At 50.6% G+C, this 25,869-nt stretch overlaps 12 protein-coding genes across 12 annotated transcripts; 7 read left to right on the top strand and 5 right to left on the bottom strand.

Moving 5' to 3' along the window:
* Positions 1-432: 432 nt before the first annotated feature.
* On the bottom strand, positions 433-2,209 carry J3458_004651 (uncharacterized protein). The gene is made up of 2 exons (XM_007809190.2): positions 1,696-2,209; positions 433-1,643 (listed from the first exon to the last, which is right to left on the bottom strand). The coding sequence occupies exons 1-2, from the start codon at positions 2,078-2,080 to the stop codon at positions 1,036-1,038; spliced, it is 993 nt and encodes a 330-aa protein (XP_007807381.1). The 5' UTR covers positions 2,081-2,209; the 3' UTR covers positions 433-1,035.
* A 170-nt stretch (positions 2,210-2,379) lies between these two features.
* NOP14 (nucleolar complex protein 14) lies at positions 2,380-6,622 on the top strand. The gene is made up of 2 exons (XM_066118336.1): positions 2,380-2,747; positions 2,809-6,622. Exons 1-2 carry the CDS (start codon positions 2,448-2,450, stop codon positions 5,242-5,244), a joined length of 2,736 nt encoding a protein of 911 aa, XP_065976940.1. The 5' UTR covers positions 2,380-2,447; the 3' UTR covers positions 5,245-6,622.
* J3458_004649 (uncharacterized protein) lies at positions 5,411-6,632 on the bottom strand. Its single transcript, XM_007809192.2, has one exon. It carries the CDS (start codon positions 6,469-6,471, stop codon positions 5,488-5,490), a length of 984 nt encoding a protein of 327 aa, XP_007807383.2. The 5' UTR covers positions 6,472-6,632; the 3' UTR covers positions 5,411-5,487.
* A 608-nt stretch (positions 6,633-7,240) lies between these two features.
* On the bottom strand, positions 7,241-8,807 carry J3458_004648 (uncharacterized protein; the record flags this gene model as incomplete). The annotated part of the gene is made up of 2 exons (XM_007809193.2): positions 7,241-7,788; positions 7,874-8,807. 2 exons carry the CDS (start codon positions 8,805-8,807, stop codon positions 7,241-7,243), a joined length of 1,482 nt encoding a protein of 493 aa, XP_007807384.2.
* Positions 8,808-9,241: 434 nt separating this feature from the next.
* On the top strand, positions 9,242-10,440 carry J3458_004647 (uncharacterized protein; the record flags this gene model as incomplete). The annotated part of the gene is made up of 5 exons (XM_066118335.1): positions 9,242-9,288; positions 9,348-9,924; positions 9,984-10,028; positions 10,080-10,146; positions 10,199-10,440. The coding sequence occupies 5 exons, from the start codon at positions 9,242-9,244 to the stop codon at positions 10,438-10,440; spliced, it is 978 nt and encodes a 325-aa protein (XP_065976939.1).
* Positions 10,441-10,611: 171 nt separating this feature from the next.
* Positions 10,612-11,488, top strand: J3458_004646 (uncharacterized protein; the record flags this gene model as incomplete). The annotated part of the gene is made up of 3 exons (XM_066118334.1): positions 10,612-10,787; positions 10,855-11,083; positions 11,132-11,488. 3 exons carry the CDS (start codon positions 10,612-10,614, stop codon positions 11,486-11,488), a joined length of 762 nt encoding a protein of 253 aa, XP_065976938.1.
* Positions 11,489-12,220: 732 nt separating this feature from the next.
* J3458_004645 (uncharacterized protein) lies at positions 12,221-13,909 on the top strand. Its single transcript, XM_007809194.2, has 3 exons — positions 12,221-12,371; positions 12,477-13,339; positions 13,407-13,909. The coding sequence occupies exons 1-3, from the start codon at positions 12,299-12,301 to the stop codon at positions 13,695-13,697; spliced, it is 1,227 nt and encodes a 408-aa protein (XP_007807385.2). The 5' UTR covers positions 12,221-12,298; the 3' UTR covers positions 13,698-13,909.
* Positions 13,898-15,474, top strand: J3458_004644 (uncharacterized protein). The gene is made up of 2 exons (XM_066118333.1): positions 13,898-14,709; positions 14,785-15,474. Exons 1-2 carry the CDS (start codon positions 14,146-14,148, stop codon positions 15,124-15,126), a joined length of 906 nt encoding a protein of 301 aa, XP_065976937.1. The 5' UTR covers positions 13,898-14,145; the 3' UTR covers positions 15,127-15,474.
* Positions 15,475-15,957: 483 nt separating this feature from the next.
* On the top strand, positions 15,958-16,388 carry J3458_004643 (uncharacterized protein). Its single transcript, XM_066118332.1, has one exon. It carries the CDS (start codon positions 16,015-16,017, stop codon positions 16,369-16,371), a length of 357 nt encoding a protein of 118 aa, XP_065976936.1. The 5' UTR covers positions 15,958-16,014; the 3' UTR covers positions 16,372-16,388.
* J3458_004642 (uncharacterized protein) lies at positions 16,389-21,834 on the top strand. Its single transcript, XM_007809196.2, has 3 exons — positions 16,389-18,917; positions 18,972-19,660; positions 19,745-21,834. Exons 1-3 carry the CDS (start codon positions 16,525-16,527, stop codon positions 20,215-20,217), a joined length of 3,555 nt encoding a protein of 1,184 aa, XP_007807387.1. The 5' UTR covers positions 16,389-16,524; the 3' UTR covers positions 20,218-21,834.
* On the bottom strand, positions 20,632-21,548 carry PMM1 (Phosphomannomutase 1; the record flags this gene model as incomplete). The annotated part of the gene is made up of 2 exons (XM_007809197.1): positions 20,632-21,345; positions 21,447-21,548. The coding sequence occupies 2 exons, from the start codon at positions 21,546-21,548 to the stop codon at positions 20,632-20,634; spliced, it is 816 nt and encodes a 271-aa protein (XP_007807388.1).
* A 747-nt stretch (positions 21,835-22,581) lies between the features above and the next one.
* Positions 22,582-25,657, bottom strand: J3458_004640 (uncharacterized protein; the record flags this gene model as incomplete). The annotated part of the gene is made up of 2 exons (XM_007809198.1): positions 22,582-22,909; positions 22,983-25,657. The coding sequence occupies 2 exons, from the start codon at positions 25,655-25,657 to the stop codon at positions 22,582-22,584; spliced, it is 3,003 nt and encodes a 1,000-aa protein (XP_007807389.1).
* Between the last annotated feature and the right edge of the window lie 212 nt (positions 25,658-25,869).

The following is a 25,869-nucleotide window of genomic DNA, read 5'->3' as shown; positions in this document are numbered from 1 at the left end:
CTAGCCGTAAACACTTCTCCCGGACCCCCTCCTCATTTACAGAATTATAAGACAACACTTGAAAACGTGCTTGGCTCAGAACACATCGTGCTTCTCCTGATTAATGGAGCCTCATCACAGCGCAGCGATTCCATCACAAGCTTTTAACTGCCGATGAAAAACAAACAAGCAAACAAGCGTGAGACGGCATCACAGAATATGCATGAATGGCTATATGCCCTAGAAAGTATATAGAGGAATAATTACCTTCAACTTCAAAGTAAATCTAGGCAATTCATTAGGTGCTGTACACGGAGCAGACAAGCATCATAAATTGATTCTTCGTTACAAGTTTATTGTCTCTGAAGGGCTAGGTACTTTCGAGGAACTGAGTACCAGCCGGCTGTGGTGCCAAGGGCCTGCCATTAATGACCTGCCCACACACACTCAATTGCAAGATACAATTCGAATTTAGTGAGATAGGAATACCAATATTACTGCTAGTCCTATGCTTGCATATTACGCTGCCATACTGGATATGTCTGGCTTGGTACGCTTGCCAGAATAGCCATTTCTCGCTAATCCAATAACAAAACTCCATCCGGCGAAAACCAGTCCCTTCCCTGCCATCTCACTTTGCCTATTATTTATCCAACGGTAAAGATTTTAATTCCACGGAAGCCGGAAGCGGTCTCGCCAATAAGATACCGAAGCTTTGGTGACGAGGAGATCAAACATGATCTACCGATGGACAACCCCTGTGGTTGCAGACGATTTGCCATCGCCGGCATGGAAACCCATGCAAATCGCTATTCATCTTGGCGCAGGAATGCGCTGGTGCCTGCCGACGTCCAAAGGGAATGACTCTACCAGTCATAAGCGATTATGCGGTGCTGGGATCTCCTATAATATCTTGCAAAGCCTAGGAAATAGGGTCCGGTAAATCTCCAACAGAGGTGCCTACAATAACACAGCAGGCTGAATGATAATATGCCAATACTAGAAGCTATCACCAGGTGATGAGGTGCCAAGATTCAAGCCGCTATACCACTCGTTTTATGTTGGCGACCCATGGTCCCTTTCTATAATGTCTTCTCTTCCGAGAGGTCTCGTGCCATCGTTGAGGACCATCGCTTCGCGGTGTTGGCGCCGAAGTCGCTGCTCCTCCACAGAAGTCTCTCGCATAGGCCTTCGAACGCGATTTATGGAAGGGCTTTCCCCCACAATTTCCTCTTCAATCTCCATGATGATGTCCGGAGTTCGGATCCGACGCCTGGAACCGTCGATCAAGCCAGCTTGTTCCAAGGCTCTCAAGCCTCTCTTGGAATGTTTTAACTTATCAACAATCTCCACAAGCCTATTGTCTTTGAGGTCCATGTATGCCTTGAAATTGTGGCGGCGCGCAACCGGATCGTCTCCCCATTTCTGTTTTGCGAGCCACTTTTCCACGAACCTAGCCTTGATAAGTGCATTACTCCCATATTTGCTGATTAGCTCGTGAATGAACATGAGGTTGAATCTTTCGGCCATGTCACGAAGATAATATTCGTCCCAGTGACTATTAGTCAAGTCTGGAAGTTCTGCGTCTTCGAGACTAAGTTCCAGCGACCTCACCAATGCCGAGTACGCCTTGTCATTATTAAGTTGAGCTAAGCCATCAAGGCCTGCAGGAATTAGCTTGGCACAATTATTGATGCCGGGATGGCTTGTACGTACCCATGGTCTGTCCAGTCAGCAGAGCAAGAGCTCGAAGACATCTCATGCGCTCTTCGTAATCTGGCCGAGTTATTCCGTAGAGAAGCGTAAGGAGAGTTTGAGGATCGTTGATGGCTCTATCACACAATATCTTGGTAGCAACCTCCCTGACGGAATAATTTGGGTGCACTAGAAGCTTCTCCAAAGTATCGAGCCTAAGGGAATCTTCCGTTTCCTGAGTGATGTATTGCGCCTTAGGCTCCTTTGGTGGGATTTCGTTGTCATCGCGAATGATGGTCAAAACGGTGATTATGGTACGGACAAGACCGAACGTTGCGAGGCCAATACCGACCAGGTGCACCCGGTCGTCGCGACAGAATGACCAACAGGCTTCTTTCCACCCCATGGCGGCAAAAATTCTATGAGGATAAATGCTATTTCTCGCATGCCGGGTGCGTTTGTTGGCACGGTGTAGCAATGTTAGCGAGGTGCTGTTCAAAGCGCTCGTGGCAAGGCAGGCGAAGGTATAAATAGTTCTGCCCCGAGCCACCACCAAAACCTTCATCCGGTTTGAGTTTAGTGGGTTGCGGAAGCTGGCATTGGCATGGTAGGAAGCCGCACTGTGGACGCTGTGGACGGGCAGGCCCCACTGGGCGCTTTATCGATTGCAATCTGAAAGTCAAAAAATTTCCCATCCAAGTGCGACGAACGTCTAGCGGCCATCCCCAGCAACACTCGAGGTGAGTCGGTGTTGGCGATTTACATCTTTGAAAATGGCAGGGTCACAACTCAAGCGTCTCAAGGCGTCGTTGAGAGAACAGGGCATAACTGGACCTCAGCAGTCGAAGAAACAGCGCCGTAAGAACGCTGAGCAAGGAAAGGCACGCAGCGATAAGAGACTCCAGCGAGGTGTAGTTTTGGAGGGAATCCGCGAGCAGTTTAACCCATTTGATCTGAAGCATGCTGCTCGAGGCCCCAAGTTCGACGTGACAACCAACCGAGTCGCTACTGGAGATGCTGCGAAGGGAATTCGAGGACGACCGGGTGTCGCCAGAGCTGTGGGTGAAGAAAGGGTGGGTTCCATCTCTGCGCATTGTTCGGGAGGCTCAGTCTAACGAGGATGTTGTGTAATAGAGACGCGAGACACTGCTAGTTGACATGCAGCGACGCAACAAGGTCGGAGGCATTCTGGACAGACGATTTGGCGAATATGACCCCACGATGGCGCCTGAAGACAAGATGCTCGAGCGATTCGCCAGAGAGAAACAGCGAAGTCACAAGAAGAGCTCAATGTTTGATCTAGAGGAGGATATTCCCATGGAAGGCGGTCTAACCCACGGGGGCAAAGCCTTGGAATTCGACGACGACAACCCAGTGGACGATTTCCAGGAAGATGACCTGGCCATGGACTACGACAGCGATGGTTCCGTGAGGGAAATGCAGCGGTTAAAGCGACTGCGATCGTTGGCATCGGCAGATAACGACGAAGGTGAACAAGATGAACCAGAAAGGAAGAAGACCAAGAAGGAAGTCATGGAAGAAATCATTGCCAAATCAAAGATGCACAAGTATGAAAGACAAGCTGCCAAGGAAGTCGACGAGGATATGCGTGTCGAGCTGGACAAGGAACTCCAAAGCATTCAAATGCTTCTCACATCTACCAAGGGTTCACGACGCGAGAATGGGGCCAACAACACTCACGTATCTTCAATTGCTGGTGTCGACAGAGACGCTTTCGACCGAAACTTTGATCTTGAAGTTAAAAAGTTGGCACAGGACAAGCGTGCTCAGCCCACTGAGCGAACTAAAACTGAAGAGGAAAAGGCAGAGGACGAGTCTAAAAGATTGAAGGAACTCGAGGACAAGCGTCAGAGACATATGAAGGGAGAGATTGTGACTGACAGCGAAGAGGAAGAGGAAGATCAGGATAAGGCAGCCGACTTGGGCGGGATGGAAATGGATGATGAAGATGATGGTTTTGGCTTGGGTAGTGGTATTCGCGCTCGTCCAACAGCTACAGAGTTGGGTTTCGACGATGAGGACGATTTCATCATTGACGACGACCTCGTCGCGAGCGGTTCCGATGTCGAGCCTGTGGACAGTGACGAAGAGTCGGAGGAAGATGATGACGACATGTCACAACAGAATGAGGTGGATGAGGAAGACGAGTTTACCAGGGGCTTGCTGAACGAAGAAGAAGCCAGGAATCCTATCTTTCGAATTGTCGACTCTGATGCGAGGGCGGCAGCGGCCCAACAGTCGGATGAGCACGGCCTACCTTTCACCTTTCCTTGTCCCCAGTCTTGCGACGAGTTTCAGGCCATAACCACAGCCTACTCTCATAAATCCTTGCCAACAATTGTCCAACGAATCCGAGCTCTTCATCATCCCAAGCTGAATAGCAAAAACAAGGAGAAACTCGGCAATTTTGCCATGGCTCTTGTGGACTTTGTGGCTCTGCCGTGGAATGAAAAGACATCTCCGCCATTTGCCGTTTTGGAGAGTCTAATTCGTCATATTCATTCTCTCTCCAAGATGTTCCCAACAGAGGTGGGTCGAAGGTTTCGCCATCATATCTCGGAAATTGGCCAACATCGACCTTTGGCCCTGGAGCCATCGGATCTCGTGGTACTAACGGCTATTGGCACCGTATTTCCTACCTCGGATCATTTCCACCAAGTCGTGACACCATCTATGCTCACTATGGGTCGGTTTTTGGGCCAGAAGGTCCCTCATAAACTATGCGACTATGCGACAGGTGCATATCTTGCCATCTTGTCCTTGAAATATCAGCAACTATCAAAGAGATTTGTTCCGGAAGTGCTTGGCTTTTGCTTGAATACGCTATGTGCTCTGTCGCCATCTGCACCGGCCAAACGGCTTGGCAATTTTCCTCAGCACGAACCCTCAGCTGGTATTCGAGCTCAAAAACTTGATGCTACTGCTGTTAGAAAGTTGACGCTAGGCGATTGTGCAGCTGTCGGCTCAAAGAGCGACTCTGCCAAGGCTGCAACCATTGCCACCATGTTAGATATTCTAGATGCTGCTGCTGACCTGTGGTCCGGAAAGGAGGCATTCTTGGAGACATTTGGCCAGGTAGTGAAGGTACTCGAGCACGTCACCAGCAAGACCTGCCGACCACAATTGCCATGTCAAATCGTGGACAGGGCAGAAAAACTAGTAGCCAAACTCGGGCGGATGCTCAGCCTTGCTCAAATATCACGACGGCCCTTGGAACTGCACCACCATCGACCACTTGCTATCAAGACATATATACCCAAGTTCGAGGAGACATTCGATCCTGACAAGCATTACGACCCTGACCGGGAGCGTGCTGAGTTGGCCAAGTTGAAGGCCGAACACAAGAAGGAGCGCAAGGGGGCCATGAGGGAGCTGAGGAAGGACGCCAATTTCATGGCTAGGGAGAAGCTCCGAATCAAGAAGGCCAAGGATGAGGCGTATGAGAAGAAGTTCAAGAGGATTGTGTCCGAGATTCAAAGCGAGGAGGGCAAGGAGGCGAATGCGTATGAAAGAGAGAAGTCGGCGAGGAAGCGGGCCAGGAACAGGTAGATGTCTTTGGTTGATTAGCTGTTTATGGATATGTCGTGGCAAGTTTTCTTCTTCAGCAGGATGCGCCGCACGTGCGAGAATAGTTGCGTGTGTGCTCCATACTCTGCATGTGAATCCTTGATCTTGATGAGAACTGTAGTATAAAATCACATCTGGGTCATCTCCATCGTTTCATAACGACCGCCTCCTGTGTCATCGACATATATTAGCAAGTTTTTTGTGCAATAATTTCCAACACCCTTGTCAGTCGTGGTCTTCCTCGGTGACGCCTGGGCATCCGTCCATCTCACTGCCATCATACTTCATCTTACACCAAAAACAATACCAGTACTTTTCTCGCAAGTATTCGACCAATCTTCTCAGCCTCTCCGCCGGCTCAAGAGCATTAAACGAATCCAGCTCCTCATCCTCCTCATCCAAGTCCTCGGAAGTAACATATGTGGTCTTCTTCTTCCCCAAAGCCTTCTTGTCATCCTCATCTTCGTCGGCGTCGTCATAGGTAGGTAACCGCGAGAGAGACTGCTCCAGGTCGTACCTCATCCGTCTATCACGCTCCTTTTCCTCCCTGCGGCGCACAAGACCACGATACAGCACGGGTATTGACTTTAGCGGCCGCGAAGAAGGAGGTTTTGGCCGTGCCGCCGATTCTGACCCCTCATCGGACGCGCTCTCATCCTGGACCTGCTCTTCATCCATGCGCTCCGCGACACGCTGCGCAGCATGAAACTGCTTCTCGAGCCTCTCGTCCTCGCGCTCTTTTCTTACTCTTTCTCTGTACTCGTCGGGATCCATTTTGACAGCCTTGATGCCCCGCTCCTCCATGGCCTCATCAAGCTTGCGCTTCTTCTCGCTCTCCAAGCCAATGCCACTCCGGTCCTCTTTGATGCTGACCTTGATCGGCTCTGTCCTGCTGGAGCCCTCGCCATCATGTACCTTTTTGCCCAACGCGCCTCCGGAAAACCCCATCTTGGCCATCATGGCCAGGCCTTTGCTCTTCTTTGCTCCGGGCGCTTCGAGCATAGACGTTGACAGGGCCTTTTCTCTGGCTGCTGCGGCCTCTTCTGCAAGCTGTGCTTTGGACTTTACTACGCCCCTGGCCAGGGATTCCTTTTTTAAGCGCTGTGTTCGTTGTAGAGAGGTTTCTTTTTTGGGTGCAGGGTCGTCAAACGTCATGTTCATATAGTCGTCCTCGTCATCATGGCCTGCGGTACCGTTGAACGACGGCATGATTCAGACAAGCCGGGTGGATGACGGCTTGGTATCCCTAGTATCGCAAAAGCAATGAATGCGCTTCGAGCAGTTCTGTTTACTCAGAATTGGCAATGAACTTGTTGTTTGTGATGTCCAGGCTGTACATAAAAAGGTTGGATGGAGATGTTGCCCGTGGATGCAGATGCGGTGCATGAACATTGAAGCTAGTGTCTGGTTACTTAGTTCCCGGTCGTGGTTCCACCCGGATCCACACATGTGGGCTTTCAATGTTACGTATGTGTTGTCTGGGGTGCCTCCCCATGCACTGTGCGACAACTCACCTCCAGTGGGAAGGCAAACGTTGAAAGTCGACATGTATTACTGGGCCCCCTCAGGTGCCTGGCTATCACGCTCCAAGCTGCAATACTGTAGTGTATTAGTGTGTACTTCTCCTTAGGCAGAAATACTCTGGCAAAGACTGTATCAACTTGACTTTTACTATTCATTGAGCCATGGCAAAATACATGAATTTCGTGTAGCTTAGCGCCTAGCAATAACCGTCCATTTACGAGGTTAGTATGTGCAAGTCAGTTTACAAACGAGTGAAGGCCCAGGGCTACGCTGAAAGAAGGTCGTCCGACGAGATCAATTCTGGAGTACGTAGCGATGAAAACTGTCTAGCATACTAACCTCGTATAAACCGCCCTCAAAGTCTTCCCCTCAGCCATTTCGTCACACGAAAAGCAAGATATGTAGCCATAAACCGTTACAATTCCTCGGCCATGTGCGTTGTAACCCAGTGAAGTCAGCTCACAATGATGCTGGCCTCATCAGAAATCTTTTTCTTTGGCCCTTCTGACTCCTCTGTATCATCATTTGACACTTCCTCTTTGCGAACTGTCACGTTTGCAGGGCAAACCAGCTCCTTGCGCCCAAAATACTCACCCTCAGTGGTGCTGATGATGAAAAGTGGCGGGCTGTGTATTACCTCGACTGCGAATTTCGCTGGTTGACTCGTATATAGACCGTTGGGCACGTTAAGACATGATGAAATCTTCATGACCCTCTCGTCATAGGCTATTTTCTCCCTAGCCGGTCGGTTGAAGAAAGACCCAAACTCGTAGATATCTCGAGACTTGATGAACAATCTCATGATGTTAATAGCAGAATCAAATACGAGGGCCAGGTCCTCGCGTAACTTGGTGCTTATTGGACGCTCTGTGAAAGGCTCCAGATGTTTGCTTAAACGCTGCACGTATTGCAATTTCAAGGTTTCATTTGCTCCAAGACCAGAGATAATGATCCCCGCTGCCCGGAATTTCATGACTGTCATTGCTGATGGCCCTCTTTGAGCTTTCCATTGCAGTTAGTGAAAACATATTAATATAAAGCTTTGATTTCTAGACAGGGTTCTTTAGACTTATCAAGTGATACATACCTCTCAAGTCGCGGACATTTTTCACAAAGTTTGTCTCGACACCACCATCCCAAAGCTTACTGTTCTCTTTGAACACAGCACTCTGTAAATCTTGCCATATGTGCCTTTCAAGAAGTGGTACCTGTAACTCGGAGTTCTCTTCAACGCCCCTGATTATTCGATTTATTTCCGGCAAGAGATTTGTAATATCATCGCTTATCGGTGTAGCTGTGAGATTCCGGACAACCAAGTCGTGAATAGAGTAGATGAGGTGCCTCCATTCTTTATCAATGACATCCATAGACACAGTCGAAAGCTCATCTGGGTGGTGTATTTTAGCATTATCTAGAGCTTGTATTGCGTTTTGCTGAATTTCGTCACGATCCTTTTCCAACTCTCTGCATTTGACCTGAATCGACTTATTGCTGTCCCTCAGACGTGCGACTTCGGCCTCAAGATTGCCCACCTGCTTTGAAAGCATAGATCTTTCATCCTGCAGCGCGGCTACTTCAACCTCTTGGTCCTCTACGCTTAGCTCGAGGTCGATAATCTTTCCGGTTGAGCGCCGCAGTTGTCGTTTCAGCCTATAGTGCATGTCTTCGAGCGCTTGCACAAGATTCTGGAATCCTTCATCATACTTCAGTCGCTTCGGTGCAGGGTCTGCTGCATTGGAGACTTGAAGTGATCTCTTTTCTGCCGACTTTGGGAAAGTTCGTATTTTTCTCTCGCCAAGTGACGCATTCTCTTCCTCTAAATCATTTTCTGGTATTGGAGAGGTTGTAGTTGATTTTGCTCTTCGAAATGTGATAGTCTTTCGTTTGCCTGGACTTGAGTTGGTGGCTGGCTGACCCTTTTTGACACGAATGGTAGTCGTCTCAGCCTGGGGTACACAGTCTGCGTCGCCTTCAGACTCAAGCCTTTCGCTAGCAAGACGGGAGCTTCTTCTTGGCGTCATTTTGATAAAGTATGCGAGATTTGGCTACTAATTTGATGGTCAAAAGATCGGAGGATCGTATCATAACTCTGAGATGAATGGTGGGAGCAAGAGGAGCAGATTGGAAAGTCGAAGCAATAAAAAAGGAAAAAAATTAAATCCCTTCAAATGATGGAATCGATTGCTATTGTCCTCTAGTTTTGGTCAATAACGGCAGAAATGGGGGTCAAAAATGAAAAGAAAGTGAATAGTAAGTGAGAAGGAAGTGAGCTGACTGGAAAATAAAATCCTTTAAGCTACAACGTTATTTGTGCCTCTTTTGACCACCTATCAGGTTTCATCTGCGAATTTGATAGCATATGCAAAGCTTCTCCTACACCAGGCCCAATTCCGTTGACGGCCAAATAACGATTGATAACGCGGACATGTTCTTCCAATGAACCAACGTCTGCATAATGGCTCACTCTCGTTCTATAATAGTGGGAATTGATTTTGGCACCACGTTTGTCCCATATGAGCTTATACACAGAAGAATTTTACCGTTTTGCTGACCGGTTCCAGGTACTCTGGTGTTGCCTTTGCTCGAGACGCCGAGCCAGACCGTGTTCACTTTGTTTCCAGCTGGAGCTCGCCGAACCTTTACTGCTTCACAAAACAAAAAGTCCCTACTGCTATATACTATGGCGATAATGATGAGACACCAACATGGGGCTACGACGTGAAGCCAGAGCAAAATGCTTTACGATGGTTTAAACTCCTTTTGCTCGATGACGAACACATGCCCGCTCATGTCAAAAACTCGAAATACATTCGTGCTGCAAAAGATTTGCTAAGAAAGGAAAACAAACATGTCACAGAGGTCATTGCGGATTACCTTCGACTACTATGGGAGCACAGCCTGCAAGTGATAGAGAGGGCCATGGGCGAGGGCATGGTCAAACTCTCAACTTTCAAATTTGTAGTGACTTTGCCAGCGATTTGGCCAGCTTATGCTCAAATTAGAATGAATAGAGCCATTGCAGCTGCAGGATTGCTAAATAGACGAGCAGCTGGCAAAACTTGTTTGACTTTTTTGCCGGAGCCTGAAGCTGCAGCACTTGCAACGCTTCACAAAATGTATCGAAGGCCAGATATAAAGGTGAGAATACTAACATCACGGCTCTATTGTGTTGTAATTATCATTCACTAACTTGAAAGAAAAATGATGATGTTGTGGTCTGTGATTGTGGCGGTGGTACTGTGGTAAGTTGCAGCAGCTGAGCCTTCGACTGGGCTGGGATTAACAAAGACTAGGACATCATCACCTATAAGATCTTGAGACCGCTTCTCTTATCAATTCGGGAAAGCGTCCCTGGCGACGGTGAGTATGAATATGCAGGGTTATTCTCAGATTTACTAAATATGTTTTGCAGGGAGGCTCTGCGGTGCAGTACGACTAGATGAAGCTTTTGGGCGTCTATTAACGAGCAAGATGCCGCGGGACGTCCTACAAGCTTTGTCTCTTGAAGAGTGGCAAAGAATTCTCAATGACAACTGGGAAAACGGCATAAAGCCCGGGTTTATGAATAATAATAAGTCGTGGACCGTCCGAATTCCATTTTGTGAGAGTTTAGTCGATGTACGACATCCCAAAGACATTATACTTGGAAGGTAAGATGTTATCCTGCACTATTTTAATAATTTATTTGTCTGGAGTTATAAGAGACTTATTTCAAAGCAGGGATGATATCTGGTCCGTCTTCAAGATTGTCTTGGGCGAAGTTGCATCGCTAGTCTAGGACCAGATTCGGGAGGCGCATAGGAAGTACAAGAGGCCGCCCAAGGTATGTGCAATCAAGTACTACGAACATTCGCCAAACGCTTGCATGCTCACGTCTCTCGACAGTATGTACTGCTTGTAGGCGGTTTTGGAAGATCTCGTGCTCTGTACGACTATCTGCAGAAGGAGATTAGATTACGGTTTAGGAGTGTCGAAATCCTCCAAGACGAAGGTACTGACCCGTAAGTTTCGCCCATAAGGCAGGAATTCGGCGCATGCTACGACTTGGCCTCTGATATTTGTTTATAGATGGACAGCAATTTGCGAGGGGGCAGTCGTAAACGGCTTAAAAAAACAACAATGCCAAACCTCGGCACAACACTGCCTAGTTGACTCCAGATTTGCTCGGGCTAGCATTGGAACTACTTATAATGCACTCCCCTTCGACGAGGATATCCATGATATAAAAGACAAGGAGTGGTGTCCCGTGCAACGAGAGTATCAGGCATCAGACCAAGTCCACTGGTTCATTTACAAGGTAACAACCCACATTCAGTAGTCAAGGGCATGGTCTGACGGAGCATAGGGCGAGGTGGTCAACGCGAATGAGCCTGCTGTCTTTGAATTCTTCCAGACCTTGACAGAACAACCTACTGAAATGGTCAACGAAATGGTGTATTCCCTGGCTGAAACTCCACCAAACAGATTTGATCATACCGTCAGGTCTCTTTGCCGCATGCAATGGTCATACATCCCAAATATTACTGTTCTTCGGGAGAAAATGAATGACGCGGGCCATATATTTTACGAATTGCCCTACAAAATAGAGATGGTCACACAAGGAGTCTCACAAGACTTTCAAGTCTTTTACGAGGATAAGATAGTTGCGGCGCACAACGTGAGTGAGTTTCTGAAGACGGATCTGCTGATTGAAGACGATTAAAGATGGTTCAAGACGAGTAAAGACAGTTAAGAGTGGTTCAAGATATATGAAGACGAATGAGACGGTTAAAGACGATTGATCTTGCACCAACTTGCTTCCTTTATGTATAGATATCCAAAATATGAGACTGCATGGTGTCTTTTCCTTGCTTATACCGTGGAAACCGGTACGATTGGGCGTTTGCCTTGTAAATACACAGAACGCTTGATATTCTCACTCAGATGCGAGATTGATAGCCTTCTGAGGATAGGAGGCGCCCTGTAGCTGGAATACATATATTTCCATCCAGAGTAGTCTCGACACAGTGGCATCACTGAGGATGCGGAGTATTGGAGACGAGGGCACTGGTAACGTTCTCAAGGCTGAAAATCACGGCTACTTCCCGTTGTCCAGGTGGGGTCCGGCTCGTGCGCGTGAGCTCGACAGTGATCAAATGGGGTGCTTGAAGAAGCCTGGCAGGTAGCTGAATCCACGGCTTTAGAGAAACATGTCTGAAGCTGAGCTCACGACACTTTTGCAACAGTTGACAGAATGTCGCATAAACGGGCTGCGGGCCGGCACTTAGAATTCGGGGGCAAGAGCGACCCCGTCAAGAGGTCTGCCCCTGTCCCACACATGTGCACCGCCCCCCTGTCATTTGTCACTTGGCTAGCCGTTCTTGGGTGTTGAGCCACCTGGCCTTGTGCCACGGCATCACTAGGCCTTGTCTTTTTTTTTGCAGCCCGTCAATCTGTGCATCCAACAAAGCAATTGAACCTTTGCGACCCTTCATGCCATAGTCGTCGGCGGTGTGTGCCGTTTCTCGCCGCTATGAAGATCTTGTATCTCTCCCTCGGGCTGCTGTCCCTCCTCACGCCGCTCACGGCCGCGTGGAGCAAGGAAGGTAAGAACAGATATGTACCCGTTGGCTATTGCTGTCGCACTCGATGTCGCAGTGCTATTAGAGATTGAGAATCTTCTTCATCTCAGTCGCTAATACGTGTTCTAGATCGTGAGATCTTCCGAATCCGAGATGAAATCTCCGCCCACGAGCCCAACCCTGCTGCGACCTTTTACGACATTCTTGGTGTGCCTCCCAGTGCCTCTTTCGATGACATCAACAGAGCCCACCGGAAGAAGACCATGGCCCTTCACCCTGACAAGGTTGCGCAGCGACTGAGGGCCGAGCGCTTAAAGAATGCTGGTGGCAAGGGAAAGAAGAGCGCTATCAAGCCTCCCAGCTCAGCTGAGGTCAAGGCCGCTGTCAAGCAAGCTTCGGAGCGCCAGACCCGACTTACCTTGATTGCCAACATTTTGAAAGGCCCTTCTCGAGACCGCTACGACCATTTTCTTGCCAATGGATTCCCTCTTTGGAAGGGCACCGATTACTACTACAATAGGTACCGACCCGGGCTGGGAACTGTCATGGTTGGCCTTTTCATTGTTGGTGGTGGTGCTATCCACTACTTAATCTTGTACATGAGCTGGAAGCGGCAGCGCGAGTTTGTCGAGCGCTACGTCAAGTTTGCCAGGGACACTGCTTGGGGCGGAAATTTGGGCATCGCGAATATTGAGCCTCGGTCTTCTACACCAGCTACGGCCTCGGATGAGGAGGCCCCTCCCCCATTGCCCCAAAACCGAAAGGAACGTCGCATGCAGGAAAAGGAAGCCAAGAAGGAGGGCGGCCGTGGACGTGCTAAGAAGGTTACTAAGAAGACCCCTAGCGCTTCTCGTGATGCCTCATCCGGCCCTACTGGTGTTCGCAAGAGAGTCGTTGCTGAAAACGGCAAAGTCCTTGTAGTTGACTCTTTGGGAGACGTCTACTTGGAGGAGCAAGATGAGGAAGGCAATGTCAACGAGTATCTCCTCGATGTGAGTGTTGTCACTGGCCCTTTTGCACGTGGACATCGTCAAGTATGCATACTAACAACCAAGACAGCCCAATGAGCTTCTTCAGCCTACCTTTAGGGACACCGCCGTTGTGCGCCTTCCCATGCATATCTTCAACTTGACTGTCGGTCGTTTCACTGGTAACAGAGATGCTATTCCGGACTCCCAAATTGTCGAAGCTGAGGAAGTGGTTGATGCTTCTCAGCAAACTCCCAGTAGCGAATCTGCCGGCGATGACTTTGAGCTCCTGGACAAGAGCACTGACTCTCTCGGCAAGGCGAAATCATCCGGAATGGAAAGGAGCGGCAAGTCTAGCAAGCGCAAGAATAAGAAGCGATGAGCACACACGACAAAAAAATGCATCGGCGCAATACTTTATTACTCTGCGCCACATGGTGGTTTTCTTGGAAATGAAAATAAAAGCGACAGGAATTTGAAGGGATGAGAAGGGTTTATGCGGGCGGTTATCCCCCCTGTCGGACTGTATCTGTAAAGTATAGATGAGCTAAGACGCGAATAGACGAGATTGTGGTTGATGGTGCAGCGCCCAACGTCGTGGTTCGTTAGCGCATCGGTATTGGTCAATTGGGTCAAGCTAATCCCAGTCGTGGCATGCCGGCTGCTCCCTTTTGGCTTTGTTGAGCATGTGTGCATTTTAATGGCGGCCTTTTTTTTTTTGCTAGATCTATCCCTCGAGCTTCTCTAGTCACCAATTGTCTTCTCTTTCCCCTCGTCAATTGTTTACACTTTGGCGGACGCCATATAGTCATCCACCAACACATGTCAGCATGCTCAGGAACAGAGTCATCGTCACTGACAACGCTCCGTCCACGGCACCCATCCGCCTGCCTACGAAGCAACTCTCCTCCGCGGCTAAAGATAACATCCCGCCCAGCAAGTCCGTCCTCCTAACCATCTCCCAGATCCCCGAGTGGTACAGCGAAAACCCGTACATCCACACCGGCTACCGGCCTGTTTTCGCCGCAATAGCTCCCTGCATCGGGAGTTGGTGCTACCTCCACAACCAGAGCTTCAACATCTACACCCATCTCATACCGGGGATATTTGCGCTTGTCGTAAACGCCGGGCTCTGCCAATACTTCTCCGTGTGGTATCCCGAGGCCACCGCGCTGGACAGACTCGTGTTCCATGTATATCTGACTGCTGTGTCTGTTTGTTTCGGGGTATCAGCGGCGTATCATACGCTTCTGTGTCATTCGAGAGAGTTTGCGGACCTGTGGGTGCGATTGGACTATGTTAGTATCTCGGTGCTGATACTGGGCTCGTTTGTGCCCGGGCTGTATATGGGGTTTTATTGTGAAATGGGTTTGCTAGGTGCCTACCTCGGAATGGTGAGTTGAACGGTGTGCCGCCATTGTATGCTCCCTGTACCCGGAAAGCGACACGGCGGCTGATGACATGTGTAGATCTTTTCCATGGGCTTGTTAAACGTATATCTATCCATAAACGACCGGTACGGGGCCAAAAACTGGCTTACATCTCGACTCTTGCCATTTCTGGGGATGGGGTTCTCGGCATTCATACCGATTGTCCATGCGGCCGTCATCTTCCCGTATGACCAGCTGCAGAAGCAATCTGGCTTGCATTACTATCTCTTGGAGGGCGTTTTTATGCTGGTTGGAGTGCTTTTTCTTGCGGTAAGTCGTTACCCCGAGATGTGTGCTTGTCACGGGTTTGAAGAAGTGTGTGTGTGTGCGCTGACTCTTGTAGACCAAGTTTCCGGAGTGCTGGCTTCCAGGCACGTTTGATTATATCGGCGCATCGCATCAAATATTTCATTGCTTTGTCGTCATGGGTACGTTGAGTCATTTCGGTGGTATCATGTCGGGTTATGATTGGAATTATAGAAACAGGCGATGCGCTTTGCATGTGTAGAAGGGCTGGGTGCCAAGATGCGTGGGTATAGAGATGGAGGTTTGCATTGAGAGAGTTAGATATTGCCGGTACGATGTATGGTGGATCTGAATAAAATATGGGAGCATTGAACGGAGCAGAAGGTCGCTGATTCTTGTGTTTCCACGTCAAAGCGTACCGTTGCTTGTGTGAATCGATCCTACAAAGATTCCGGCGCCGCTGTGTCACACAAGAAATGTGACGCCATACAGCATGCGTTCAACGTTGCAACTGGGCCTTATATTGTATTGTGACCGTTTCGCTTCACTTTCTTGGGCGGCATACTTGGCCTCACTAAGCCGCGGCCCAGGCCCGTCAACTACTAGCCTAGTGGTGCCCTGGATGCCACTTCCGAGCAAAGTGGGTCGACTACTCCCGTAGCTCGGGCGCTTCCACGGTGGACTGTGGCAGGTCTGTAGCCAATCAGAGCCACCAGCTCGCAGTTCAGTGCCATGGTCTCCCAGACGCAGCCACTAAGAGGCTGCAACGAGGCGCCGAGGATCGCCAGGCGAGGCAATTGGACCCTGGACAGCCTCTTGTGCCACTTCACGTCTGTTGCATGTCGTCGTCCGTCTGCGCAATCATCACCAATGGCCTCCCCCGCATAACCTGTTGCCGCCCAGTCCCCTGCCTATTGATGGAGCCTATCTGTGCTAGACACATTGTACTACCAGCGCTTCATAGCCTGGCACTGAAGGCTTGGCTTGGGGTGGAGGAGCCTTCAATGGTGGAAGGACAAGAGCATGGAAGATTGTGAAAGACTGAATGTCGTTTCAGATTGCTTCCTCTCTTTCTCTCCCCTTGCCCTTCCTCCTCCTCTTCAACTCTGTTTCTCGATTTCTTTTAAAACAGTTCCTCTCCTGCAGGCGGCCGCATCGAAGGCGGCCATTTCTGCGACCAAGCCCGGCCCTTTTCCCCCTCTCAGCTGGTTCGAGAAACGACCCCGCCCCCGAGTCATCAACTCGGTTGGTCTAGTATCAACAGCTCCCAAACATCCGATAGCTTGGAAGACAGCTCGAAGATTTGAAGACGACGATATTGTTCTTCCCCGCGCATCCCGCGATAGGTTTTTTTTTTTTTTTTTTTTTTTTTTCCTCTGACGTTGCAACCCAAGGCTCACACGGACGGCCGCGCCAATAGACGTACGGATTGTTAAAATAGTTGGGCGTTGTGCGGCAAGCTCATTACACCGTTCCGTCATCCGAGAGGCACACACTTTGTCGTGAGGCATCTTGCCCACGTCGTACTACAAGATGGAGAGAAGTCGTGGAGTACCCGACCAGGAGATGTTCCTGAGCAAACCGGCCCCAGAAGACTGCGATAGCCCTACTGTCGAGCCCTTGCGCATTTTCAAACCAAAGAGCCCTGAGCCCGCCGGCCGCACCTCAGCTTCTCCCGCGAATAAACCTTCATTCCCTCTACCGCCTGGCGCATCAAGCTCTGCCGCACCGCTTCCCTTCCCAGATGACGACGAGGTGCGCAGACCGACTGCGCCAAGGCCTTACGGCTCGGCTTACAACGACACCACGCCTCGTCTAGACACGAGTTCCATCGAAAAGAGGCCTGGCCTGGCTGAAAGGCGAGGCGCTTCACCCAAGGTCATTCATTCACCAACAACTCCCGAGGCAGATCAGGGACTGTTTGCGCAGCCTTTGAAGGAGCAGCCTCGCCCAAATCCCGCTAGTACAAGCTACCCGAGTTATCAGAAGACATACTACCCGCCTCCCGGCGCTGCTACTACGACGACGACGACGGCTAGCTCCTCGTCTACCCAAGCTCCCAATGCAGACCAAGGTGTAAATCGCTTCGCATCTACAGCTTCAAACTCCACCACTCGAGCTAGCCGGGGCTCACCACCACCACCCGAGACTCCTGTTGTTGAACCTGGAACTATTCCCGGTGGCGGTATCGAGGCTCGATATGCTGCCTCTGGTATTTCTGGCACGGCGACGCTCACAAGCTTGCAGGCTCATCAAGCACAGAGTGCTGCTGCATCTCAGAGGCTAGCACAATATGGAAATCAACCTCCCCCTCAGCGTCCCTGGACGCCCACCGAGTCGCCTGATCAAGCGCCCTCGGGACCCCCGACAGTATACCAGGGCTTGAATCCCATCTCCAGCCCCGAACCGCGACTGGGAGCCGCCTCAGCACCTCCGCAGCCGGTACCGGCACCGAATCCCAACCAATACCAACAGAATGCGCCCGTACAGGTAAGCGTTTTGGAACAGGACTTCCAACGTCTAGGCACCAAGACGCCGCCTCCGGCATATTCTAGTGTTAATCCCAACGGAGGTTCAGCGTACCCCAAGGAGAAGCAGCGGCCTCAGCAAGCCGCTCCTCCTGGGGCTGCTACCGCCGCCGCTGCTCCCACAACCACGAGACCCAACACCACTCCTCCTACAGCAACCGCTTCTACATCTCCTCCGACTAAACCGGTGGCACTGGCAGCCGGTGCCGGGGCTGTGGCGGCGACGGCAGCTGGAATGATTTCGCCTGCACTACAACATCCCGGACATCCTGCCTTCGCCAACGATCCGAGACCCGAGCAAAATGGACAGTCACTCCAGTCCCCTGCTCCTACTATATCTCTTCAAACCCAGACGCCAGCTTCCCCTCCGCCATTGCCAGAAGGCTGGATTGCTCACTTGGATCAGAACTCTGGGCAATACTACTACATTCATCTTGCAACGCAGGCAACTCAATGGGAGTTCCCCAAAGGTCCGAATCCAATCTCACATGAACAGACGCCACTTTCGCCAACGGCTTCTACATATGGGAATCCATTAACATCACCCATGTTTGGCAAGCAATCCATGGCTTCGCCCATGTTTCCTCCGCACACACCAGGTTATGCTGAGAGCATCATGAGCGTCGCTTCCCAGACTCCTACTGCTGTTGGGTTTTCCGGTCCTCCACCTGGCTCAGGAGTGGAAATGTACAGAATTCAACCTACTAATGGTGTCTATTTCGGTCCCTATTTGCGATATGTCAACATGGACATTGAGAATGGAGTGTGGCGTGGTAGCATTCTCATCGTCACAGATGCTCATCAGCCACCGACAATTCATATCCATCTGAGTGTAGATCTCTCGCCAAACCCGAGACAACTTGAACCGCGTAACATCTTTACTCACCAGCGATGGACATTTTACAAGTATGACATTGACTTGCAAATGAGCGAATCTGGTACAGAACGGTGGACTTATGCTGTGACTTCTCACTTGGGCTGCACACGATACGAATTCGTAGTTGCAGGTCGATACGAAACTGGCTGGCGCTTCATTGCCCACTCTGGAAATGACTTTGCGGCTGGTACTTCCCAGAATGAAAGAGCGCGCCTCGGCGGTGTTGGTTTCATGTGGAAAGATGTTTTGCAGAAGAATGTAGACTGCGGTGGATTTCACGTTCAACTCGGGCTTGGGGATCAGATCTACGGTGACAGATTGTGGAGAGAGGTTCCGTTACTAAAGCAGTGGTTGGCAATGAGCGGCAGGGACAACAAGAAAAATGTACAATGGACCGCTCGGCATGAGGAGGATGTTGCCCATGCATATTTCCACTTCTATACAAGCCACTTTGATCAACCGTTTATGAGGGAGGCGTTCGCTCAGATCCCACACGTTCTGCAAATCAATGACCACGACATGTAAGTAACCCCAAAATAGGGGCGGTGTGCGCACACCTGACTGACAAGATTCAGCTTCGACGGATATGGCTCATACCCCGACTACATGCAGTCCTCGCCCATATTTAAGAACATTGGCCGCATCGCGACGGAAATGTACCTCCTATTTCAGCACCACACGACCACAGAGATGATGCGAAACATCAGAACAGACAACGACATCTTCACAATTACAGGCACTGGCTGGCACTTTGTCAAGTACCTTGGTCCGGCAATGGCGGTTGTCGGACCAGATTGTCGATCCGAACGGACACAGGCTCGCGTCATGGCCGGCCCAACTTACCAAGGTATATTTCCCAAAGTTGCAACGCTGCCTCCAAGCGTTCAGCATGTGATATGGATGGTTTCGGTGCCTATTATATACCCGAGATTGGACGCTGTGGAGAGTTTAGCCAATACAGTTGCAGCTGGCAAAAAGGCTGTAAACACTACATACAATATTCTTGGAAAAGTCACCAGCTCCGTCGCAGGCGTTGTTGGTGGTAAGGAGGTTGTGTCTCAGGGCTTCTCGCAGGTCAAAAAGGCGGTCGGCAAAACGGGTCTCATGGGCAACGTCCTGAACCAGTTTGGTGAACTGGACATTCAAGAGGTGTTGAAGGACTTGTGGACTCATGAGACTAAAGACTTGGAGCGAACCTACTTCATTCGCACTCTGCAGGGCATCGCCCAGCAAAAGGGCATCCGAATGACCTTTTTGTCAGGTGGTAAGTTTTTTTTTTTTTTTTTTTGCCCTTTTCCATGACAATCAACACCCGATAGTTGAAGGCGGCCAGGCTAACAGAAAGCAGATGTCGCAGCTTCAGGTGCAGGCCTCGTTCACGATCCCACTCACCCCGGTGATCACAAGACCATGTATCAGATCATCTCTTCTCCCATCGTCTCAGCACCACAGGGCGGCTATATCCTGAAGCTTCTGCACAACCAAAAGACGCTCTACGTTCCAAAGAATGGACAAAAATCGACGCACGAAGTGTCCGATACCAAAGAAGACATGATGGAAATCTTTCACACTGATGCTAGCGGTGCCACTCGCGAGTTGAAGAAGTTGATGGGCCGCAGGAACTACGTCACCTTCCTGGCATATGACCAAGAAGCGGTCAATCAAGTTCCATTTAGCCCTAACCCCAGTATCAGTAGCAGCCAGCAGGGCTTGTCGAAACTCAGTCTAGCCGTGGACTTTGTTGTTCAAGGCGACGGGGCGTACACTGCAACCACCAAGTACGGACCAGTGATTATTCCCCATCTCGAGTATGGGAGGTAATATATTCCTTTGGCAATAGAAAGTGAAAATACGATGTGATAGGGGGTAAACGTTTCCGATTTCGCATATATTCTTGGCTCTTATACTACTTTGAGGGGGTTATTGGATATTTGACATTCCTTAGTTATGCCAGCATGGCGTCATTCAGCGTTGAATTTACTAGACTGATTTTTTTTTTTTCTTGTCGAGCTTACAGTATTACTATATTTGTTTTGTATAAAGTAAAATAGGCAGGCAGTAATTTCCTTCACCCCCTATTTTCACACTGGTCTCGGCCGGAACCGAAATTTAAACTCTGCCCTTTTTTTTTTTTTCCGAGGCCCCGTGTTAGCACCTGGACACGTATAAACCGTCAGATGGATCCTCCGTCTGTGTTTCCATTGTTCGTCAAATCCTCGCGACCCCCGAGCGTGTCTAGAGTCCGAAAGTCTCCTTTAAGATGCGGATAGTATCGTCGGGGGACTTGACGGCATGCCCAATGGTCCTGGGATCAGAGTAAATCTCCCAATCGTTGCCGCCCTCAAACGCCTTGTCCCCGAAGAAGTGGATATTCTTGTACTCGACGCCGCCGGGCTTCTTGGCCTCGGCCTCGAGGTGCTTGAGGCAGTACGTCTTGTCCCAGCCGGTGGGGAAGACGTCAAAGGAGATCTGCCCGCCGATGGAGTAGGTCAGGTCGAGGTCGGCAAACCTGTCCTTGAGGGCCTGGACAAAGGCCCTCCTCACGCCGGCGCCCTTGTCAAAGGCCTCGAAGTCGTTCCTCTCCCGGGTGGTGGCGTTCCTCCCCACGGGCGACACGTTGATCATGCCGTTGCGGAACTCGACAAAGGTGCCGCGCTTGACGGGGATGTCGAGGTCCGCCACGTAGTGCAGGATGAAGTTGACGAGCTGCTTGTACTTGTCCTCGCCGATCCACTTGATGAAGCTGTTGGACGGCAGCTCCTGGCCCAGCTTGTACGCCGTCAGGCCGTTCTCGGCGAAGCAGAAGTCGAAGAGCGTCGTGACGGGCACGTTGCCTGCCGGCTTGCCGATTTGCTCCTGCTGCTTGTTGAGGTCGGAGCCGCCGACGAAGCCGATGGCGCATTTCTGCCGGAGGGCGGCGAGGGTGGAGAGGATCTCGGGCGATGCGTCCTTTTTGAAAGAAAAGAAAATTTCTCGTTTCAGCGCGCTGTGTGTAGATCATCTTGGTTTTCCCGGGGGAGAAGGGGGGGGGAGCTTTAGGAGTCGCGTACCAGGCGGGCGGGCGTCAGGGTCCCGTCCACGTCAAACAGGCAGATTGTGTCCTTGAGCGGACGCTCCTCGAGGGGGGGGTAGCTGGGCTTTGTAGCAGCCATGGATTTTTTGTGTTTTGGATTTCCTGGAAATCCTTCAATGGAAGCGGCGGGAGATGGACGAGTCTTGGTGAGGGCGGCGTTGCGCTGCTCAGGGAATCATGGACGTGGGGTCGAGAGGGGGAGGGGCAGAGCTGTCGAGCTATTAGTGAGGGGCGGTCAGGCAAAAGAAAGCAAGCATGGAAGGCTGGATTGGATCTGACGAGGGGGAGCAACGACGTGGGCTGCCAACAAGAGGCAAACTACGCAAAGGAGAACCTAAAACGTACTTGGGTCTGGTAGTTACAAGGAAAACCTGCCTCGCTGGGTGCACTTTTTGAGGTCAATTTGACTCGAGTTTGGCGGCATTTCTCTCAAGTTATCTTGTCCTTTTATAATTCCCTTCATCAAGCCAGCTGTTCTTTTCTTCTTTTCGCAGCCCAGCGGCCGATGGCGTCTGGGCTTGAGGACAGTTTTACATTAAAGTTGCACTAATTTCCGTCCCTGGCGACTGCGCCACCAACTGTCGTTTCCTTATTTTTAGTACGCTGCATGCGTCTCACGGAATAACTGACGTGTCTCACACTCTACTTCACAGATTTGTGACTGTTCTCGAGATTACCAAGGACCAGCCAGACACGTTTACGTTTGCAACTGTGCATCAACGAAGCCGATCCGTAGGTGGGGCTCTGATGGCACATGACAAACAACCCTGGCCCTGGTTGGTGGTGAGTCTGTGGCTCGGTTGCTCCCGAACGCAGGCACCGATCAACAAACAGGACGTCATGGGGCAAAGACAAGCTGTGCTGTGTTTTCCTATGCTGTTTGTACGACGTCGAGTAATCAATGTCAATACATAATATACGCCGAATGTATGCTGCCGTTGATGTTTCCCATCAGCTGTCCAGGAGCCCCAGATTTTCGTGTCGACAACAATCGTTCATGCTACAAGGTCCATAGGGAACCGAGAATAGAAAAAAATAAAAAATAGGAAAGGAGAATCGGAAATTCGTTTCAACGCCATGCAACTAGGGCCCCGGACCTCGCCGCCTGAAATTCATGATTCCTGCCACACCCCCGTAACTTCCACCACGACATTGGCAATTGTGCTCAATGTCCAGAGCGCAATCAACCCACATCCGATCTTGCGGCTCAATATCCATTTATTCAATGGCACGATGATTAATAGTAGCACCAGTATTATGAGAAGTGTGACGGACGAGATCATGAGCGTCGGTCCTACCTTCACACTGTAAGGGCCGTAATGGATGGGTCGCTCCGGGTGCTTGGCGTGTTTCTTGTTGGCGTTTTGGACCATCATGAGAACACCGCCGATACCAATACCAAGCAATATGTTGAGCATTGGTCCTCCGAAGCATGCAGACCTGGGCAATGTTGTGTCAGCGAGTGCTAAATAGCCTACAATATCGGGTTGACCGTCAAGTGAGTGCAACTTACAATGCCATCACTGGATACCCCAATCGCGCCACCGTGATATCAGCAACTAAATCACCCACACTGTTGCCAGCCGCAAAAATGGTCAGCCCAAGTAACGCCTCTGAGATGTTCAAAACGACGCCAAATGTCTTCAAAACCCCAACCACCTCGCCAGCAATCGTCGAGATCCATGCAATGCTAATAATGAACCCGAGGAAACAGAGAAGGAAGTGATATTTTGGCCGTTTATGATCCGATGTGCACAGAAAGAGGAACGCCAGAAGGATTAGTGACCCAAGAAGAGTGTACAAGATCATCTTCACAAGCACTTTCCCAGGGTTCGAGAAATCTTCCGCCATATTCGCCCATAGGATCATCACGGCAAAGAGCGGTCCAGTAATGAATTGTACACACACGAGCCACCGGTTCCACGTCGAGAGCTCGTCATTCGCGTTGCTAACAGATGGCATGTCGGACAGTGGCTTTGCTACCGTCTGACCATTCGTTGCCTCGACTTCTGGAGTAACCACGGTATCTTCGTTTTCGAGAGTGACGACCAATCGCGGTGAGCGATCTTCGACAGTTGCGAGGCTGTTCCTACGGCTGCGACTTAGCGAATGCCTTCGGTATCGCTCCCATTCGCCTTCCGGTTCAATGAGCTGAGGTTCCATAGGAGAAGACTGCGTCCCATGGCCCGGTTCCCGCCTACCAGAACTCTCCATGACGGTCAAGTCATCCACCGAGCTTTCGTTTGTCTCCGACTCTACAACTGGTAATGTAATTACGAGCAAAAAGATGCTTGGTACCGATATGGTGCTCAAAAACTTGTCCCATATAGTCTTCTCACCCCAGGCCTGCAAGGTCGGAAAGAGAGTGGCTAGAACAACGTCGGGTGGTGGCAGAAGCGCATATGGCCACCAGCGTATCGGCCGTCGACGTACTGTAATAGACCCTGACATGTCTGGAAAGTGACCATCTCGGTGCGGCGCTACGGGTGGCGGTAACATAAACTCCGTCCTCTCTAGATGTTGGCTAGGTGTCATAGCCGAGGGTGAATCTGTATAGCGGGGGAAAGGAGAGGATGGCGACGATCCTTCGCTATAGCTGCTGCGTCTGCTAGGTATAATCAAACGCAAACCACTGGGTTGTTTGCTATGCTCTTGGGCGCCTGAACTCGGCCTTCCAGTTTCGATAGCGCCGGAAGGTCCAACAGGAGGTGGCGCCAAGTTACCACCGACGACATATGCTGCGGAAGGAGTCGTGCTGTGAACTGGAGTAGCATGTCCAGGGCTCAGATTCGTGCTCGATTCGCTAGGAGTCTCTTCATCTTCTGAGATAGGAAGAGGGGCCGACAGTGGTGCTCTCGCACCATATGAGAAAGCTCTCTCACGACTGGAAACCCCAGGAGTTGACACAGTCTCCCAGAGCCCTGAATCCGGTACCACACTGGTTGTGCCCCTCCTCTCTCGCGCTGTTGGATGATCTGAATAGCTCCGTCCAGGAATATCTGAGAGCTGAAGGTTACTCTCTCGCTGTAGCTGGGCCAAAGCCGATCGAAATTCCAAGGCTCCAACCAAACTTGGACGGATCGGGGTCAAGTTCATTGACTTGGTTCTCCCTGTTCGCAAAACTCGCATGCTTCTTGACACCTCAGCAGCCACCATTCTTTCATGATCATCATCGCTGCCATCATCAAGGGATCCGCCCATGTCACTTTCGTGGTCTCGGTTGTCAATGTCGATCCTTGGAGCTCGCTCCAGGGCCGAAATGTCAGCCCTCGACGAACCGCTGCGAGAGTCATCCCCAACGTCGTCCTGGGGGTTTTCTGGCTCATCGCGATAAGGCTCACCAAAAAGTTCATCTCCAGTATGTCCCGCTATGCTGTAGTAATGGCTGCGTGCCTCGCCTTCACGGCGCAACCGCCACTTCCTCCTGGTCGAGTACCAATGCCAACCTACCACGGAAACGACGTAGACGGCGTAGTAACCCACCATGGCCCAGCATTCCCAGAAACGCAGTTGACCATCGGCTAGAAAAGCCATTGAAAATGCCACTGCCGCGATGAAGAAGCCGATATCTCTTACATATGTTCTTCTGTCCACACGGAATTCGCGCACGAGGGCCATGGAGCCAGCAACGACACCAGTAATAAAGCAGGCTGCGCCGATGAGCTCGCCGACGGCCATGCTAGGGCTGTTGGAGCTCATGGCGGCAAAGGTGCTGAACACGTCAGGAGAGCCATTGCCAAAGGCAAGAAAAGTGACACCCGCGAGGCTTTCGCTGAGCCCAAGAATGGCAGCAATGGTGCTCAAATTGATGCTGAAGAAGTCGCTAGCGGCAATCCCAATAGTGGTAAACAGTAGTCCGAGCCAGATGACGAGTAGAGTGAATCCAATGGGTTTTATGCCATTAAAAGCACAAAAGTACCACTCGAGATATGGCAATAGGCCAGCATCCTCATCCAGACAATATTTCCTCACGAAAGCACACTGATCCGCGGCAGAGTGTACGTCGCTGCACTCGGGTTCCTTGGCCCGTCGGAAAAGAGCCGCCTGGTGATCCCGTCGCAGTTCGGGCCTTCCATAGCGATGAGTCTGAAGCAAGACCGAGTATGCCGTCAACACACTTAGAACAACAGCAGTGGCGATGAAGGGACGAGAGCGCAGTCGGCTCCCTCTGGCTTTGGCTGGCTGCATTTTAGAATCGTCTTCATATCGCTGGGCCTGTCCTGTGTCCTCGATGCGGTGGGTCAAGTCGTCAGTTGGGCGCAAAAAACAAGCAAAGATAAGTGCAGAGAGAGGAAGATCAGATCTACAGAGACATCGGCAATGAATGACGACTTGAAATGAGAAGATCCGGGAACTCGGTGCGCTATTCTATGCAGAAGCGGTGCCGTTCAAGGCAGGGA

This window comes from Metarhizium acridum, assembly GCF_019434415.1.
Source record: "Metarhizium acridum strain ARSEF 324 chromosome Unknown scaffold_29, whole genome shotgun sequence".
Classification (NCBI taxonomy): domain Eukaryota; kingdom Fungi; phylum Ascomycota; class Sordariomycetes; order Hypocreales; family Clavicipitaceae; genus Metarhizium; species Metarhizium acridum.
This window is presented reverse-complemented; position numbering and strand designations above follow the sequence as displayed.